The 15,393-nt window shown below is 39.2% G+C and overlaps 1 protein-coding gene across 1 annotated transcript; it reads right to left on the reverse strand.

Moving 5' to 3' along the window:
• Positions 1–8,327: 8,327 nt before the first annotated feature.
• AGTR2 (angiotensin II receptor type 2) lies at positions 8,328–11,156 on the reverse strand. Its single transcript, XM_040999943.1, has 3 exons — positions 11,045–11,156; positions 10,826–10,885; positions 8,328–9,647 (listed from the first exon to the last, which is right to left on the reverse strand). Exons 2-3 carry the CDS (start codon positions 10,852–10,854, stop codon positions 8,522–8,524), a joined length of 1,155 nt encoding a protein of 384 aa, XP_040855877.1. The 5' UTR covers positions 10,855–10,885; positions 11,045–11,156; the 3' UTR covers positions 8,328–8,521.
• Positions 11,157–15,393: the final 4,237 nt, after the last annotated feature.

Below are 15,393 nucleotides of genomic sequence, written 5' to 3' on the forward strand. Positions count from 1 at the left end.
ACTTTTTTTAAAAAAAAACACAATAACAGAACAGAAAGATCTTGGTAGCGGGTGGGTAGTAGAGCTAACGTTGTTTCTGACGCTATCATCAGTGTCATCTCAATGTCTAAGATATACAATAGTAACTTTGAACTTCCTGATCAGTTTTTCTCTGAACTAAACTGCTCTAAAAATTAATTCTACTAAGAATAAAGAACAAACATAATAAATGTCTAATTATTAAATATATATGCTTTGTAGTTTTTCACTTTGAGAAACAATACTATGACAACACTATGACTTTTTTAAGATTTATTTTTATTTATTAAAAGTCATGGGAGAGGCAAGATGGCAGCATAGGGTACAAACACGTTTGATGAGATAGAATCTTTAGACAGGGTGAAGTACAATAAGTAGATTACAGGGGAAAATAGGGTTCAAGCAGCAAGCAGGAGGAACCTGGAGACCCCCTGGACACAGGGAAGCTGTGGTGATGGGACAGCAGTATTGCAGTGGACCAAAAAACCCACCAGCAGTTGACGAGCAGCAACTCAGACCCCAGCAATCCAGACTCCAGTGATCCAGGCTCCGGCAATTGGTTTCCAGCACCAGCCAGACATCCAGCAGTGGCCTCCACACAGCTCTTGTGACTGCCAGGTGGGAGCCTGGGTCCCTGTGGGGAGCCAGGGAGGCGAAAGTCTGGGACCTGACAATCAAGCTGGGTGACTGGGAACAGCCACAGGCAGAGAAAGAGTAGGAGACTCAGGGCGCCATCTTGTGTGAAGAGGCTGAATGCCTAGTTGACAGAGTGGCACAGAGACTCCTTTCTGGCAGTTCACACAGAACTGATCCAAGGGGGGAGGAGAGCACCAGCTTCGCTCTCTGCAGGGTCGGTGTGGTCCCTGGAGCTGAAAGCCTGCAGCCGCAAATCTCCAGGAGTGTCCCACCTGGCGCCACCTCGGGTTGCAGGACAGCAAATGTGGACCCCAAGTGAAGGTCCAGAGTGGGCGTGTTACTAGCTAAATGCACTGAGCTGAGCCCGCAGCGCCAGCCTTGCAGCCTGTAGGGTCTGTGTGGTCCCTGGAGCTGACGGCCGACAGCCCCCTGATCTTTGTTGGTGACCCTGTGGGCACCATCTTGGACACTGAGGCAAGTGCTCCAAACACTGATAAACTGCAAGGGGGAGAGTGGTAAACTGCGCATGCGCTAATTCAGCAGCTCTCAGATAACAGCATCACGGGACCAGACATTGTTATACTGAAGGGAGGACAGCTGAGTTGCCCAAGAACTAAGCTGGGAACAAAATCACCACCATCTTAGAGCACTGCACAGCTCCACAGAAAAAAACAGCCCCTACAAGGCACGCCACCAACTCCACCCAAAATAATTCCAGGAGGTCCTCAGACTTATTGGCCAGCAGGGGGCGACAAGATCAATGCTGCCTACAAAATCAGTGCCGCCAACAAAGCAATTACTCAGGACAGCTGTGTTTTCCAAATCCAGGGCACCGATTGAACATAAAACATCAACTTGTAGACCTGTAGATAATACACCTTAGAGATGATTTCTTCAACCAGATTGGCAACTACAAAAGGTAAAAGGAAAGACAAAGACACCATAAATGTTACTGAAGACTCTCCAACAAAGGAGCAAAAGCTTTACCCACCCTGAGTTAACTGAGGAAGACATTGAGAAAATGGGGGACAAAGAAGACCCACACATGTCACATTATAAGAAACTTAGCTCGAAATGGATCAAAGACCTAACTCTACACCCAGAAACCATCAAACTATTAAAGGAAAACATAGCAAGCACACTCCAAGATATAGGAACAAGGTAAGACTTCTTAGAAAAGACGCCAAAAGCAAAAGCAATCAAATCCCAATTGAACAAATGGGACTGCATCAAACTAAAAAGCTTCTGTATAGCAAAGGAAAGGGGACTAATATCCAGGATCTACAAAGAGCTTCAGAAACCCAGGAACAAAAAAACAAACAAACAAACAAACAAAAAAAAACCCTGTATGAAAATGGGCAAAAGAAATGAACAGACATTTCTCAAAAGAACAGATTCAAATGGCTAACAGACATATGAAAAGATGCTCAGGCTCCCTAGCCATCAGGGAGATACAAATGAAAACCACGTGGAGGTACCACCTAACTCCAGTGAGACTGGCCTATATTCAGAACTCAACTAACAACACCTGCTGGCATGGATGTGGGCAGAAAGGCACCCTCCTTCACTGCTGGTGGGAGTGTAGGTTAGTACAACCACTGTGGAAATCAGTATGGAGAGTGCTTGGAGAATTGCAAATAAACCTGCCATATGACCCAGCTATCCCGTTCCTAGGAATATACCTAAAAGAAGTGAAATCTGCATGTGAGAAGGGGATCTGTAATCTTATATTTACAGCAGCACAATCTACAATAGCAAAGACATGGAACAATCTAGATGTGTGTCCAAAGAGGAGTGGTTAAAGAAACTGTGGTATATCCACTCCATGGAATATTATTCAGCTATTAAGAAGAATGAAATTATACCATTTACAACCAGGTGGTCCCAACTAGAGACCATTATGCTCAGTGAAATGAGTCAATCACAAAAGAATAAACCATATGTTCTCTCTTATATAAGGAAAGCCAACATGGAAAGTGGAACTCCCATAGTCCAATCCATACTGTTTTTTGATCGTTTGCTTTTTTTGGCTGCATCCCATGTGTTTTGATGATTTTATTTCAGTCCGGTTCCTTCCAAATAATCCTTTTCTCTAGTCAAATCATCACATGCTCATAAATTATATGATGTCATCATTTTTCCCAAGAGACTTCTGTGTTTCCTTTTTGTCACTCATGTATTGGTTACTCAGTGGCACGCTATTTTTTCAAGGTGCTACAATTTGTTGTTGATGTGGCTGTTCTAACTCATACTTGTTGTTGACCTTGTTTCACGGCTTCTCACTTATGGTAATGTATAGTGATGTGGGGATACAATGGAACATGCATCCCTGCATCCAGACAAAAGATGGATTCCCAATGAAACTGTTAGACATGTGTAGACAATGGGATGCTGGACTGTCTGACATTGTCTGTAGCAAAAATGTCAGGGTACACTTAAATAAGAGACTGATAGAATTATGCTTCCTTATGAAGGACTACACTACTGTAACAAAATGGGAAAAATCTGATGGGGGTGGAAGCTTGGGGAGGAATCCCAGCCTATACAAAAATGTACCACATAATTCAAAATTCAAAATAAAAATATTAAAATAAATAAATAAATGTCATATATACAGAGATGAGGAGAAACAGAGAGGAAGTTCTTCCATCCTCTGGTTCACTCCTCAGGTGGCTGCAACAGCTAGAGCTCAACTGATACGAAGCCAGGAGCCAGGAGCTTCTTCCAGGTCTCCCACAGGGCTGCAGGATTCCAAAGATTTGGGCTGTCCTCTTCTGCTTTCTCAGACCACACGCAAGGAGCTGGATGGGAAGTGGAGCATCTAGGATATGAACCGGCAGCCATATGGGATCCTGGTGCATGCAAGGTGAAGACTTTAGTGACTAGGCCACCACGCCGGGCCCATTATGACATTCCTATAGCTAAATATTGATATGCAGTTTTGTTTAGCTTTTATTATGTATTTCTCAAAAAGGGAAATTGCGGGCCCGGCGCGGTGGCGCAAGTGGTTAAAGTCCTCACCTTGCACTCCCGGAATCCCATATGGGCGCCGGTTCTAATCCCAGCAGCCCCGCTTCCCTTCCAGCTCCCTGCCTGTGGCCTGGGAAAGCAGTCGAGGACGGCCCAAAGCTTTGGGACCCTGCACCCGTGCGGGAGACCCGGAAGAGGCTCCTGGCTTTGGATCGGCATAGTATCGGCCCGTTGCGCTCACTTGGGGAGTGAATCATCGGATGGAAGATCTTCCTCTCTGTCTCTCCTCTGTGTATATCCGCCTTTCCAATAAAAAAAAAAATAATAAAAATAAATCTTTAAAAAAAATAAAAGCCTGCCAAATGCAGGTTTTTTAAAAAGGGAAATTGCTAGGCAAAGGGGGTTATTATTCTTTTTAAGTTATTTGCCTTATTGTTCTACTACCTACCCCATCTCAAAATCAGGTATATTTATTCATACTAACGAAAAGCTTGAGATGTGACTCTGGCTGCACAGAAGAAATTTCTTTTGAAGATTTATGTATTTTTATTGGGAAGGCAGATCAGGTTTATGGAGAGAAGAAGAGACAGAGGGAAATATCTTTTATCCACTGGTTCACTCCCAAAATGGCTACAACGGCTAAAGCTGAGCCAATCTAAAGCCAAGATCCAAGAGCTTCTTCTGGGTCTCCCACACAGGTGCAGGGTCCCGGGGCTTTGGGCCGTCCTTGACTGCTTTCCCAGGCCACAAGCAAGAAGCTGGATGGGAAGTGGAGCTGCCGGGATTAGAACTGGCATCCATATGGGATCCCAGCATGTGCCAGGTGAGGAGTTAACCACTGAGCCATCATGCCATGCCCTGCATATATTTTTTTTCTTTTTTTCTTTTCTTGTTTTTTGATACAATTTAGTTGGCAGTGGGTTCTCCCCTCTTCTCTGTTCTCCTCTCTAGGTTCATAATGTGTGTCCATCATGAATTTTCCCAAGCCCATCATGCTTCCACTGGAGTATCTCCCAGCCATGTAGAATAACTTTTCATTGTAGGTTAATTCTTATATTCTGGGGCCTTAATATAGGTACAAGTGAGGATTAGTCTTCCGTTGTTTATGGGCCGTACCAATAACAGTTATATGTGGACACTGACAATCACAGGGTGGTTATAAACAATCCACCTCTTACGGATCGTTAATTAATGAAGTACATCAAGTTCTTGTTACATAAGGTACAAATAAATATGAGTTAACACTGATTAACACAGAGTAAGATTCACATATGATATCTCTAGATTTGACATCATATTATATTATATTATATTAGAGCAATCTTGATATCTGACCATTTTGGAATTGGCTCATTTCCCTTAGCATTATGGTCTCTAGTTTGGCCCATTTGGCCACAAAGTAATGCATTTCATTTTTTTTTAATTGCTGAGTAGTATTCGATAATGTAGATGAACCACAGTTTCTTTATCCAGTCCTCTGTTGATGGGCATTTAGGTTGCTTCCAAGTTCTTGTGATTGCCAATTTAGGAAAGAAGTCCTCCTGGATTTCTACTGATAGCACTAGCCCCCTGAAGATATGAAAACAGAGAAACGAGCCTAGGCCTGGGTTTATTGTGGCAGGCAGATAAGTGTGAACGTAACACTGGAGGGAGAAAGACTTCCTTTTCTTTATTTTCTACACTTATAAGACACATCATAGCTAAGCTATTTAAGTACACAGAAATCTACACCAGACTGGTTGATCCATCTGTTCTCATTTGGATCAAATGCTAAACACTATAGTGACAACAGCTGCAGATAATGGGCCAGGGACTTACCTGATTTTCCAGCATTCTCCCCAACTGGATAATTGTAATCAGCTGGACTGCCTAAATCCCTGAGGATTTTAGACTTATCATAGGAAAGGAGATTCAAGAAAGAGGAAAAATAATGTTGTCAACTGTATGGAATTTCAGGCTCAAAATATTTACATATTAGTGGAAGTGTATCAGAGAGATGAACGGTATATCTGACATTTAACAGATAAAAAGAGAAAACATGAACAGGATAAAGAGAATTACAAAATTCTGTAATGTATATATTGTGTCTACTTTTCTATCTATATAATAATCTTATGCTGTGAAAATGGTGATGATCTCTGTGGCTAATTTTTATCTATTAGGTTACATTTTTCAGTAGTGAGTAAATATAGATTCTATAATAAGAAATACATGACAATTATACCTAATGTTAGAAATAATTATCTCAGGGGTAGGTGCTTCATGCAGAAGGTGCCATTTGGGGCACTTACAACCCCTGAGAGCCTGGGTTTAAGTCCCAACTATACTTCTAATTCCAGCTTCCAGTTAGCATGCAATCTGGAAGGCATCAGAGGATGGCTCAAATACCAGGGGGTGAATGTATATGGAGTCATGGAAAAGAAAGGAACCAGCCATAACTTGAAAGGAAGCCAATTGAGAATAGATTTCATTTTCTATCTGTGCAGCTTACCTGAAATTTAAATTTTCAAAGAGGAAGGATGACATTTATACTCTTATTCATGCTTACAGTCAGAATTCACACACTCCTGTACCATTTATTCAACTGATAATTGTTTTTAAGTAATTTTTATTTTAAATGACATAAAATTGTACATGTTTATGGGGCACCTTGTAGTATGAAGGTACAAACATACATTGTATAATATTCAACTGGATTCTTTTTTAGTCCCAGGAAAAAACAGTGTATAGACTGCTACTCAGGGCTCAGTGCTGAACTATTAAGGAAACAGACGCCAGGGTTAAGATCCCAAAACCAAAAGAAGCAACTCTATTCCTAGAGAGAACTCTAAGAAGGATGGTATAATTATTGCAATAATTATCTTTGCTGAGGAAATGACTTGAGCTGAATATGGAATACTAAGTACACTTTCATTGATTGAATGAGAGGCTCTGGGTTAAGAATGATTGGGGGTGGTGGCATTCAGGATGACAAGGTTGTTGAACAGATTCAGAGAGCCATGAAGTAGCAGCAGGCCTTCAAAAGCAATAGACCACTGTGACATTAGGTCGAAGGTGCAAAGGAGAAATGACAGAGCAGGTGGTCAGAGAGGATGGGAAGTATCAGATCTTCTAAAGCAGTACAGATGATGGTAAGAAAGGTAGATTCATTAATTTCACAATTAACAGGAAATTACAACTGACTACTCAAGAGAGGGGAACTAGAAGGGTATTGTTACAGGCCAGATAAGTAACTATGGGGATTCAAGCTAAGAATTAGCAGTTGAGATTGAATGGTGAACACACATACAAGTGAAGATCAAAATCTAATTGGAAGTAGCTAAAATTCTTAAAATAAGCACACATGATGTTCTAATGAAAGATTTTATTTATATGAGATGCTGTACAAAATCATTTAAAACATGGAATAACAGTTATACACTTAGCTATTCATTTTTGTTGAAAGTAATATGATTACACAAAATGAGGACTCTCGTATAGAGTAATGTGAGGGAATTCTCCAACCCATAGCCCTGGAAGCTAGTAAAGATACTGAACTTTGAATCCTAACCTGTAACTCAGCATTAGTCTCAGAAGACCCTGGGAACTGTGACACAATACACAGCTTGTGCAGAATAGAATCTCAAGCATCTGACATATTTTAATACAAGAAAGGCTTTTGTAACTCAGTTGCAGGTACGCCTCTAAATTAAGAGTTCTTGTAGTGTTAACGAGGAGATCTAAGGACCAGCAACTGGTTTCAGGTAGTGCCGCAGAGTTCTGTAGATTCTGAAACAAATGGCATCAATCCATATAGGCACAACCATACTCACAGTTTACATCTTAAAAGCCACTTGGCACTACCAGTACAGGTTTCTTGCTTAATAACAGTTTGCCATTCGCTAGGTCTCAAAATTCCATTTTGGCACAATTCTTTCTGTGCTGGTTAAGGTTTTATTACACATTAAAGAGTTAAAGAAATCACCCAAATATTTTGGGAAGTGACCCAGAAGCAGAACATCAAATAATAAAAATCAAGTCAACATACTATATATCAAAGCACCACATCCAAAAGGCCAAGGATATAAAAAGTGACCTTTACATTTTATGACAATGCACCATGTTGAGTCACTGTTTTCAGAAAATATCAAAGAAAATAGGAATTCTTACACAATAGCTAAAATGAATAGAAAGTTTTAAAGAAAAATACTTATTCAAAGTGTGAGTACTCAAATATTTGATTATTGTAATTTTTACTAGAAATGTTACTGTTATAACTGTAAACATAAGCTAAAATGTTAGAATAAGTGATTAAGTCTATTTTCTAAGCACTACGTAGCTATGTGTTAACTATAAACTTACACTCAATGCAATGTAAAATGAATGGAGCCTATTAGTTTTAAAAAGTAGAAAGCCTATGCCTAGAGCCTGAATAATTCAATACCCATCTATGATAATACACTCAACTAAGAAATGTTCATCTCTTCTACTTGTTACCTTGTAAATAATGCAACAAGTGAAAAGACTGGCCCTGCCTCAAGAGGAAAGCCTGATGAAAATGGTTATAAGACACCACTAAGTATTAATGCCAGAATTTTTTAAGGAGAAATTTGAAACTCCAAATCATCATTCACAATTTGTTATTAATTAGAATTTGAGATAAATCCCTAGTTGCTCGCCAATTATGTGTATGTCACGCTAAAGATAAGCTTGGGCTGATCTACCAGCAAAACAATGGGCCATTCCTGAAAGTCACCAGAGAATAACACTTACTGTTAAATTTGGTTTCCTGTCCAAGAAAGAAAGATTAGCTAAGGGGGGGAGGGGGACGTATTATTTACCAAAACTGCTTAAAGATAAATTCAGATGAGCTTCAAACCAGGCAGCCATGTCAATTACATGCATTGTGCTTTCCTGTTTAAGACACAAAGGTCTCCATTTCTCTAAGAGAGCTGCTTTTTCGGCAAGACACACTCTCCCTCTTGCCTTGGAGCCAAGTAATTGGAACCCTAAACACACTGCGGAGCTTCTGTTGGAACCGGTTTCCAACAAAACAATACAGAAAGGGATTAACGCAGCTGTTGGTGAATCCCAGGAGGATGGCAAAAGGAAGTGCCAGGTCAATGACTGCTATAACTTCACAGCTATTAATGATACCCATCCAGGCCAGAGCATCCAGGAAGGTCAGAACGTGGAAGGGAAGCCAGCAAATGATGAACGCCAGAACAACAGCAGCTGCCATCTTCAGGACTTGGTCACGGGTTATTCTGTTCTTCCCATAGCTATTGGTCTTCAGTAAGTGTTTTCTGATTCCAAAATAGCATGTTGCTATGAATATTAAAGGAATAATAAAACCAAGGATATTTTTCATTAGGGCAATCCCAGCCGACCATTGAGCATATTTCTCAGGTGGGAAAGCCATAATGCAAGCATTCACTCCTAAATATTCAATGGTTCTGACATCTCGGAAATAAAAAGTTGGCAGTGAGGACAGACAGGCCATACACCATACTAGGGGAACTATGTAAGATGCTTGCCACGGATTTCTTCTTTGAGACAGAAAGGGATAGATGACTGATTGGTACCTATCAACGCTCATGCAAGTGATAAAAAAAATGCTGGCAAACATGTTCAGGGTCAGGAAAGAACCAAAAACTTTGCACATCACAGGTCCAAAGAGCCAGTCATATCTGTAAGAATAATACGTTGCCCAAAGAGGAAGAGTAGCCAAAAGGAGTAAGTCAGCCACTGCCAGATTGAAGATGTAAATACTGGAAACTTTTTTAGGACCCTTTTGACAACAAAACAGTGTAACCACAACAGTATTGACAAGAAATCCAATTACAAAAATAATGTAGTAGAGAATAGGAATTGCATCTAAATGCTTATCTGATGGCTTATGTGAGCAGTTAAAGGTAGACTCATTGTTGACAGAGATGTTCAAAAGTCCAAAGTGAAGACTGCTGGTAACATTTTTGCTGATAGCGGCAAGACCGAAGGTGTCCTTCATATTGAAATGGTAGCAGCTTTTAATTCTTACACTTCTGTAGGAGAAATAAATGAAACTCTTAGAACACATACAGAGCTTAGGAGATCCTTGAGTCTTTAGCATTTTGAAAGTTTGCCAAAAACAAAAAATAAGTGAGAGATTATAGAAAAACAGTGACAATCATACTGTGAATTATTTAATCTCTTGAAGAAGAAGAAAATCCCAGTAGTAGCAAGAAGGCAAATGTTTCAGCCTCAGAGACTGACACTTCTGAACAAAAATACCTGTTGTTCAACTTTTATGTTATGTTTTTGAAAGTTTTAATATTAATATTTCCAAAGGTGAGCCAAGACAGAAAATATGTGAAACAAATAAGGAATCAAGAAATATGCAAAATGATCTCAAAAACTTTTAAGCCCATATATTTCAGCCTGTGTACCTTCTAGAAATCACACTGCTGACTGCTATTGCATAGAGAAATGCTTTTCTCCAGTAACTAATTACAAACAAGTCATCATAGTTATGGAAAATGTAAGTAACATAAGCTATTGAAAAAATAGTAAGTGTATAAAAGACTGAGACAAGTGAAGAGCAGCATATTGAAGTAGGGGATCATGGTTGATTTTTATTCACTAAAAATAATCTTTGGTTTCAATATTTTCAATGTTTTAACAGTAATTATTCAGTTAAGAGGCTGTAGGATTTATGCATATTTCTAAAAGCCCCCTATTCTGCTTTTAATAAAGGATATTAGTTTGAGATAGAGATATTTGAGCTTAGTCTATTTAACAGAAGAACAATCCATTTTCAATTTAATTAGGGAAAGAATAAGAAGAACATAATAGGCAGACGTGTTTGAGTTAATAGTCCTGATTGTTCAATAAGAATTGAATGTTAATGATTAATCATGCTATAGTCTTGTCATTTTTCCTTTGCTATCTAAACAGTCATTGCTTTCAAATGTTATGACTCAATGTTCGTGTTTTTGAGGGTTTTTTTTTTACTAACAACATTACTTTAAAACAATATACAAGTAGTTAAAGACTAACACACTGAGGGAAATAATACTAAGATACTTCCAAATACACACAGATAAGCTATCCAATTAAAATGTAATCACCAAAGAATCTCCTCAGAAACATCAAAACTATCATTTGTGTCTAATACTTATTCTTCATATGCTCTAACAGATTAACACGAAAGAGTAAGAAATAAATGCCACTGAAGACTTACTGGTTGTTGGAGTTTAAAGCAGTTATCATAAATCAGCTTGTCTAGTTCCTAAATACACCCCTGTAAGAGAAACAGAAGTTAACTCATTTAGGAGTTTTGCAAAAGACAGAGTTAAAATACAGGGGAAAAAAAAAAAAAACAGGAAAGTTCATCCCTAAAAAGTCTTTTCGTTTAATGGACACTCTACTTTCTAAGGGTATATAAATTGTTCAGACTTACCTTGAAAATTCAGCCTGCAGAATGCTTTGAATTCTGTGCTTATTCGTTTCCTTAGACTCAGAGACGTAACAGAACCAGATCTCTGGTTTCCTTCTTATATGTTTGGTCTGTCCACTGGGAGCCTACAACCTACATAATTCTAGGGCTGACTTATGAACACTTGCCAGCTTTCCAGAGGGGCTTTTTTTTTTTTTTGGCTGCAAAACATTAATCTGAAATTCTCACTGTCTCCAATCATAACAGCTCATTCAAATAAATCTCAAACAAAAAAAAAATGAAGTTTCCACGAATGTGTTAGAGAATTCTGAAGTCAGTGACTTACTTTTAAAAGAAGAATATAATTATTTGCAGAATTTTCTCTTTCTTTTTCCCTGATACTGGCTTTCTGAAAGCAAGTTTAGAAGTGGGAATCAGGAAACTTATTCTAGTAGACAATCTTTATTCATCAGCATCTTTTCAGACTTTGTTAGCTTTTGGAAACCATTTATTAAAGATAGTACATACTGTATTTGAAGTCTACAACTTCTAAAATTTCTCCCTTGTTTTAAGCAACTTTTGTTGGCTTGTTCCTGGAAGTGGCAGGGGTAGGAAGGGGGTGAGTTAGAAGGGATATGATTCTCCTGTGGTGGAAAGGAGGCATTCTATTTAGTGCCTCTTTCATAGGACTCTGTCAGAATTGTGTGATAAAATGGGGGAAAATGGTAGGAGGGGAAATTGGGGAAGGAGAACAGGGAGGGCAAGGGGGGAATCTACAAAAATGCATCATGGAAAATAATAAAAATAATTTTTTAAAACTATAATGCACACATTGAAAGGTTAGGCACCTATTTTAGCCTACAACACTGTTGTTGGGTCAGTGGGGTGATCAACTTCACATACGTCATGTAATACACAAATGAGGCCAGACAAAAACAGGTGATGGGAGTGACAATACTAGCAACAATAAACACTATGTGCCAAACAGTGTGCTAATTAGTGCTAATTGCTTTAGACTCCAATGTTCAGAATAGAGAGACAGTATAGCATACTGGTAAGCACATGGCCTCTGAAATTCAACTACCTGTATTCACAAGTCCAGCTCTACCATTATTTCCACCTTGGCCAAGTTACTTCTCTTTCTCATGTCTCAGTTTTCTCTTGTGGGAAATGGGCTTCATAGTAATTACCTAAGTCATGAAGCACTAGCTGGTCCTTTAATTGAAAAACAGTAACAACAACCAAATATATATGTGACATCTATAATCACTGCTGTTCATTAATATTACAAAATTAATATTTCAAAAGCTTCAAAAAGGGGAAGAGAGTTTGAAGGATTGTTACGTAAGGGGGAATATTTTTCTTAATTTTCTTCTTGAAATGGAGACTATAGGAATGAGAGCTGTGTGGCTAGATAATTTTCTACACATAATACTCTTAAATGAACACAACAAGTCCAGTTGCTTCTACAGCTGCCATCTCTCAGAGAAGCACTAAGCATGCAGGTGAAGGAGAAACTGGAAACTGGTTTCACTCTTTGTTTAAGCCTGGGTCCTCCCTCCATTTCAAATGTTTGTTTTTACCACATACGGGGAAAATTTTCAAGCCAGAGCCTCCTAAGTAATCAAGATGGGTCAGACTCCCAACCCTACTGTAGGCTTAGCCCACCCTCACACACCTTACAGACAGACAGCCAGGAGGTGAGTTACAAACCTCTAAAGACAAACTAGAAGCTCGCTCACCTCCTATACACGTGGCCTTGAACACCCTAGAGGAGCTGGGGACCTTGTCTAGAGCTTTGTCCTTCACTGCAGTGAGGCTCTGATGTAAACAAACCTTTAAGAGGCACGCAATCCCCAGAAGATTAAAAGGACATTTACTTGGGTTCTTCACAATTCTGGGAATACAAATTTTCACATGTCAGAGAGAAAGAATGTAGCAGCAGGCAACTAAGGGAGAGAAACGAATGAAGAGCAATAATATTGACACCACTTAAAGCCAGAAATACAGTATATTATTGATTCAGCCAAGTACTCCCAGTTAAGCCAACAATGTTAAATACACTTGAGAGTCAAATAAATGTCAGTTATGGGAAGTAGTACAGCACAAAAATTCACTCTCCTGGGGACGGGAGGGGGGAAGGTTAATCATTCTGCTGAAGATTGACTTTAAAAGCTTTGGGTCATTTGAATAAATTATGTAGCTCTTCAAGACAAGTGCAGCTGGGCTACCACAATTAGATACTGGTAAATTACAGTGGACTATTTTCTAATGAATACCTATTGTTTCCTGTGAGATTATTTCACAGTAAAATTTAAAGAACACGTGTCAAAAATTGGTACTAAGTGGAATTTCTCCTCTGTTAGAAGGACACAGGGTTTACCAAAACTTTGATTCATACCTCCCACCCCCACCCATACACAAATGAAACTCCAAAAGGAAAAGAGAAATAAATAATAGATGCCCTGGTAATAGAGATAGGGACTACAGGTACAGGTTATCGAATGATTTTGTATATAAATTCCTTTCTAGTCTAAATTTACAGAGTTAGTTTAATGTTGCCCATCCCAACCATCTGTCTGACTGGTACCATTTCCACTTACTCCAGTTTAAACATACACATGCCCACACATGCACACCCCTTCACATACACACATCAACATATAAACTTCACAGGAATCTTTCTTAACTCCCTCAGCCAATGGGAAGCATTTTATTAGTTGCTATTAGACTTTTTCAGATCCATGGGTCCTTGAAAAGGGGGTACTTAAGAAATTGCCTATGATTGAAATGTCTTAGCAGATTAGTTTTTATGCCTCTCCTTATTTTCCAATATACTGAGAATAGCAAATTCAGGGTGAAAACAAATGAGAAACAATAAAGGCTATTCAGAGTTAATAATCATACTGACCATTTTACAGAAAGCAATCTGAAAATTCAATAAGACGACCAATATGTGTAATCATTTGCATTAAATTAACTCTGTCTAGGTAATATATAAAGTGATCAAGAGAAATATCACATCATCTAATAAGGTGGAATCCATGCGGTGAGATGAATAGATGCCTGATTCTAGAACATTCGTGAGACCAGTTGTTTCTTGCTGAATGTGGTCCCAAGAACACAAGAAGGAAGAGTTCGATTTTCCCTTTTTCCCAGAGTCATTTGCAGGCTTCAAACATTATGTTTTGACAATAATCTCACAATGCATCCTAGGCCCACCAAGTAGCATCATCTCAAATGATCTGGAATGCAACTAGTGGGAAAGTTTAAAGCTTGAGAACTGTACTATTCTGCTTACATTCAGGATATAAGTTAACTGAGCATTTACTCCTACTGATGTGACCAAATAGCTTACTTAGTTCAACTATGTTATCCAAAATGGCCCAATCACTGTATTGGTCAAACCAACCAATCATCTTGGCTCATTTATAAACACTGTTGTTAGGTGATGTGATTGTTTTGGGGAGATACTGTAAAATTATTAAGTCTAGAGTTGGCTCCGCAAGCTGAACTACCTCAGCATACTCTGGCCCTCAAGTGATGACTTTTACCAATGTAATTCTCACAGTTTCTGTGCGTGCTAATTGTGATTGCCAATTGACTCTTTTTCAAGAGTCATACTATTTCCCAAGGACCACAGAGCTTGTGTTCCTTATCTGAAATACCCTCCCCATCTCCCATACAATATCAAAAACCAGAATAAATCCAGTTTGGTGGCTATATGATCATATCAGCAAAGTGGATTATTGGAAGTACATTTCAGTTCAGCTAGGAAATTTCCTGAGTTTATCATTCTAGGAGACTGTTAAGTACTCCAAGACATTCATATACCAGATTAGCATGCCCTGAATCTAATTTTTCTGGTTAACCATCTCATTCTTTTGTTATTTTATTATTTTATTTTATTTTGACAGCACTTTAAACAGCTACTTATTTTTATTGGAAAGGCAAATATAGAAAGAAGGAGAGACAGAAAGATCTTCCATCTGTTGGTTCACTCCCCAAATGGCTGCAATGGCAAAAGCTGAGCGATCTGAAGCCAGGATACAGGAGGTTGTTCTGGGTCTCCTGCACGGATGCAGGGTCCCAAGGCTTTGGGCAGTCCATGACTGTTTTATTAGGACACAGGCAGGGAGCTGGATGGGAAGTGGAGTAGTCGGGATATGAACCAACAACCATATGGGAACACTTGCAAGAGCATTTAGCCAATTAAGCCATCACACCAGGCTGAAGAGCACTTTAAACAGTTCATAGGGTCAGATGTTTGGTGTAACAGTTAAAACAATACTTAGAACTCCCACTTCCCATATCAGGGCAACTAGGTTTGAGTCCTGGCTCCTCCACTTCCAATCCAGACTCCTGGCCACTGT

Source organism: Ochotona curzoniae, unplaced genomic scaffold, assembly GCF_017591425.1.
Source record: "Ochotona curzoniae isolate NIBS_2020 unplaced genomic scaffold, NIBS_Ocur_1.0 scaffold_1852, whole genome shotgun sequence".
Classification (NCBI taxonomy): Eukaryota; Metazoa; Chordata; class Mammalia; order Lagomorpha; family Ochotonidae; genus Ochotona; species Ochotona curzoniae.

What these genes read in the sequence shown, in the direction of transcription:
- AGTR2 (XM_040999943.1), bottom strand. Translation starts at nt 10,854, where the DNA reads ATGATAACTGCTTTAAACTCCAACAACCA. An exon ending in GCTTTAAACTCCAACAACCA is followed by an intron (nt 9,648 to 10,825) that starts GTAAGTCTTCAG and finishes TTTCTCCTACAG; the next exon opens with AAGTGTAAGAATTAAAAGCT.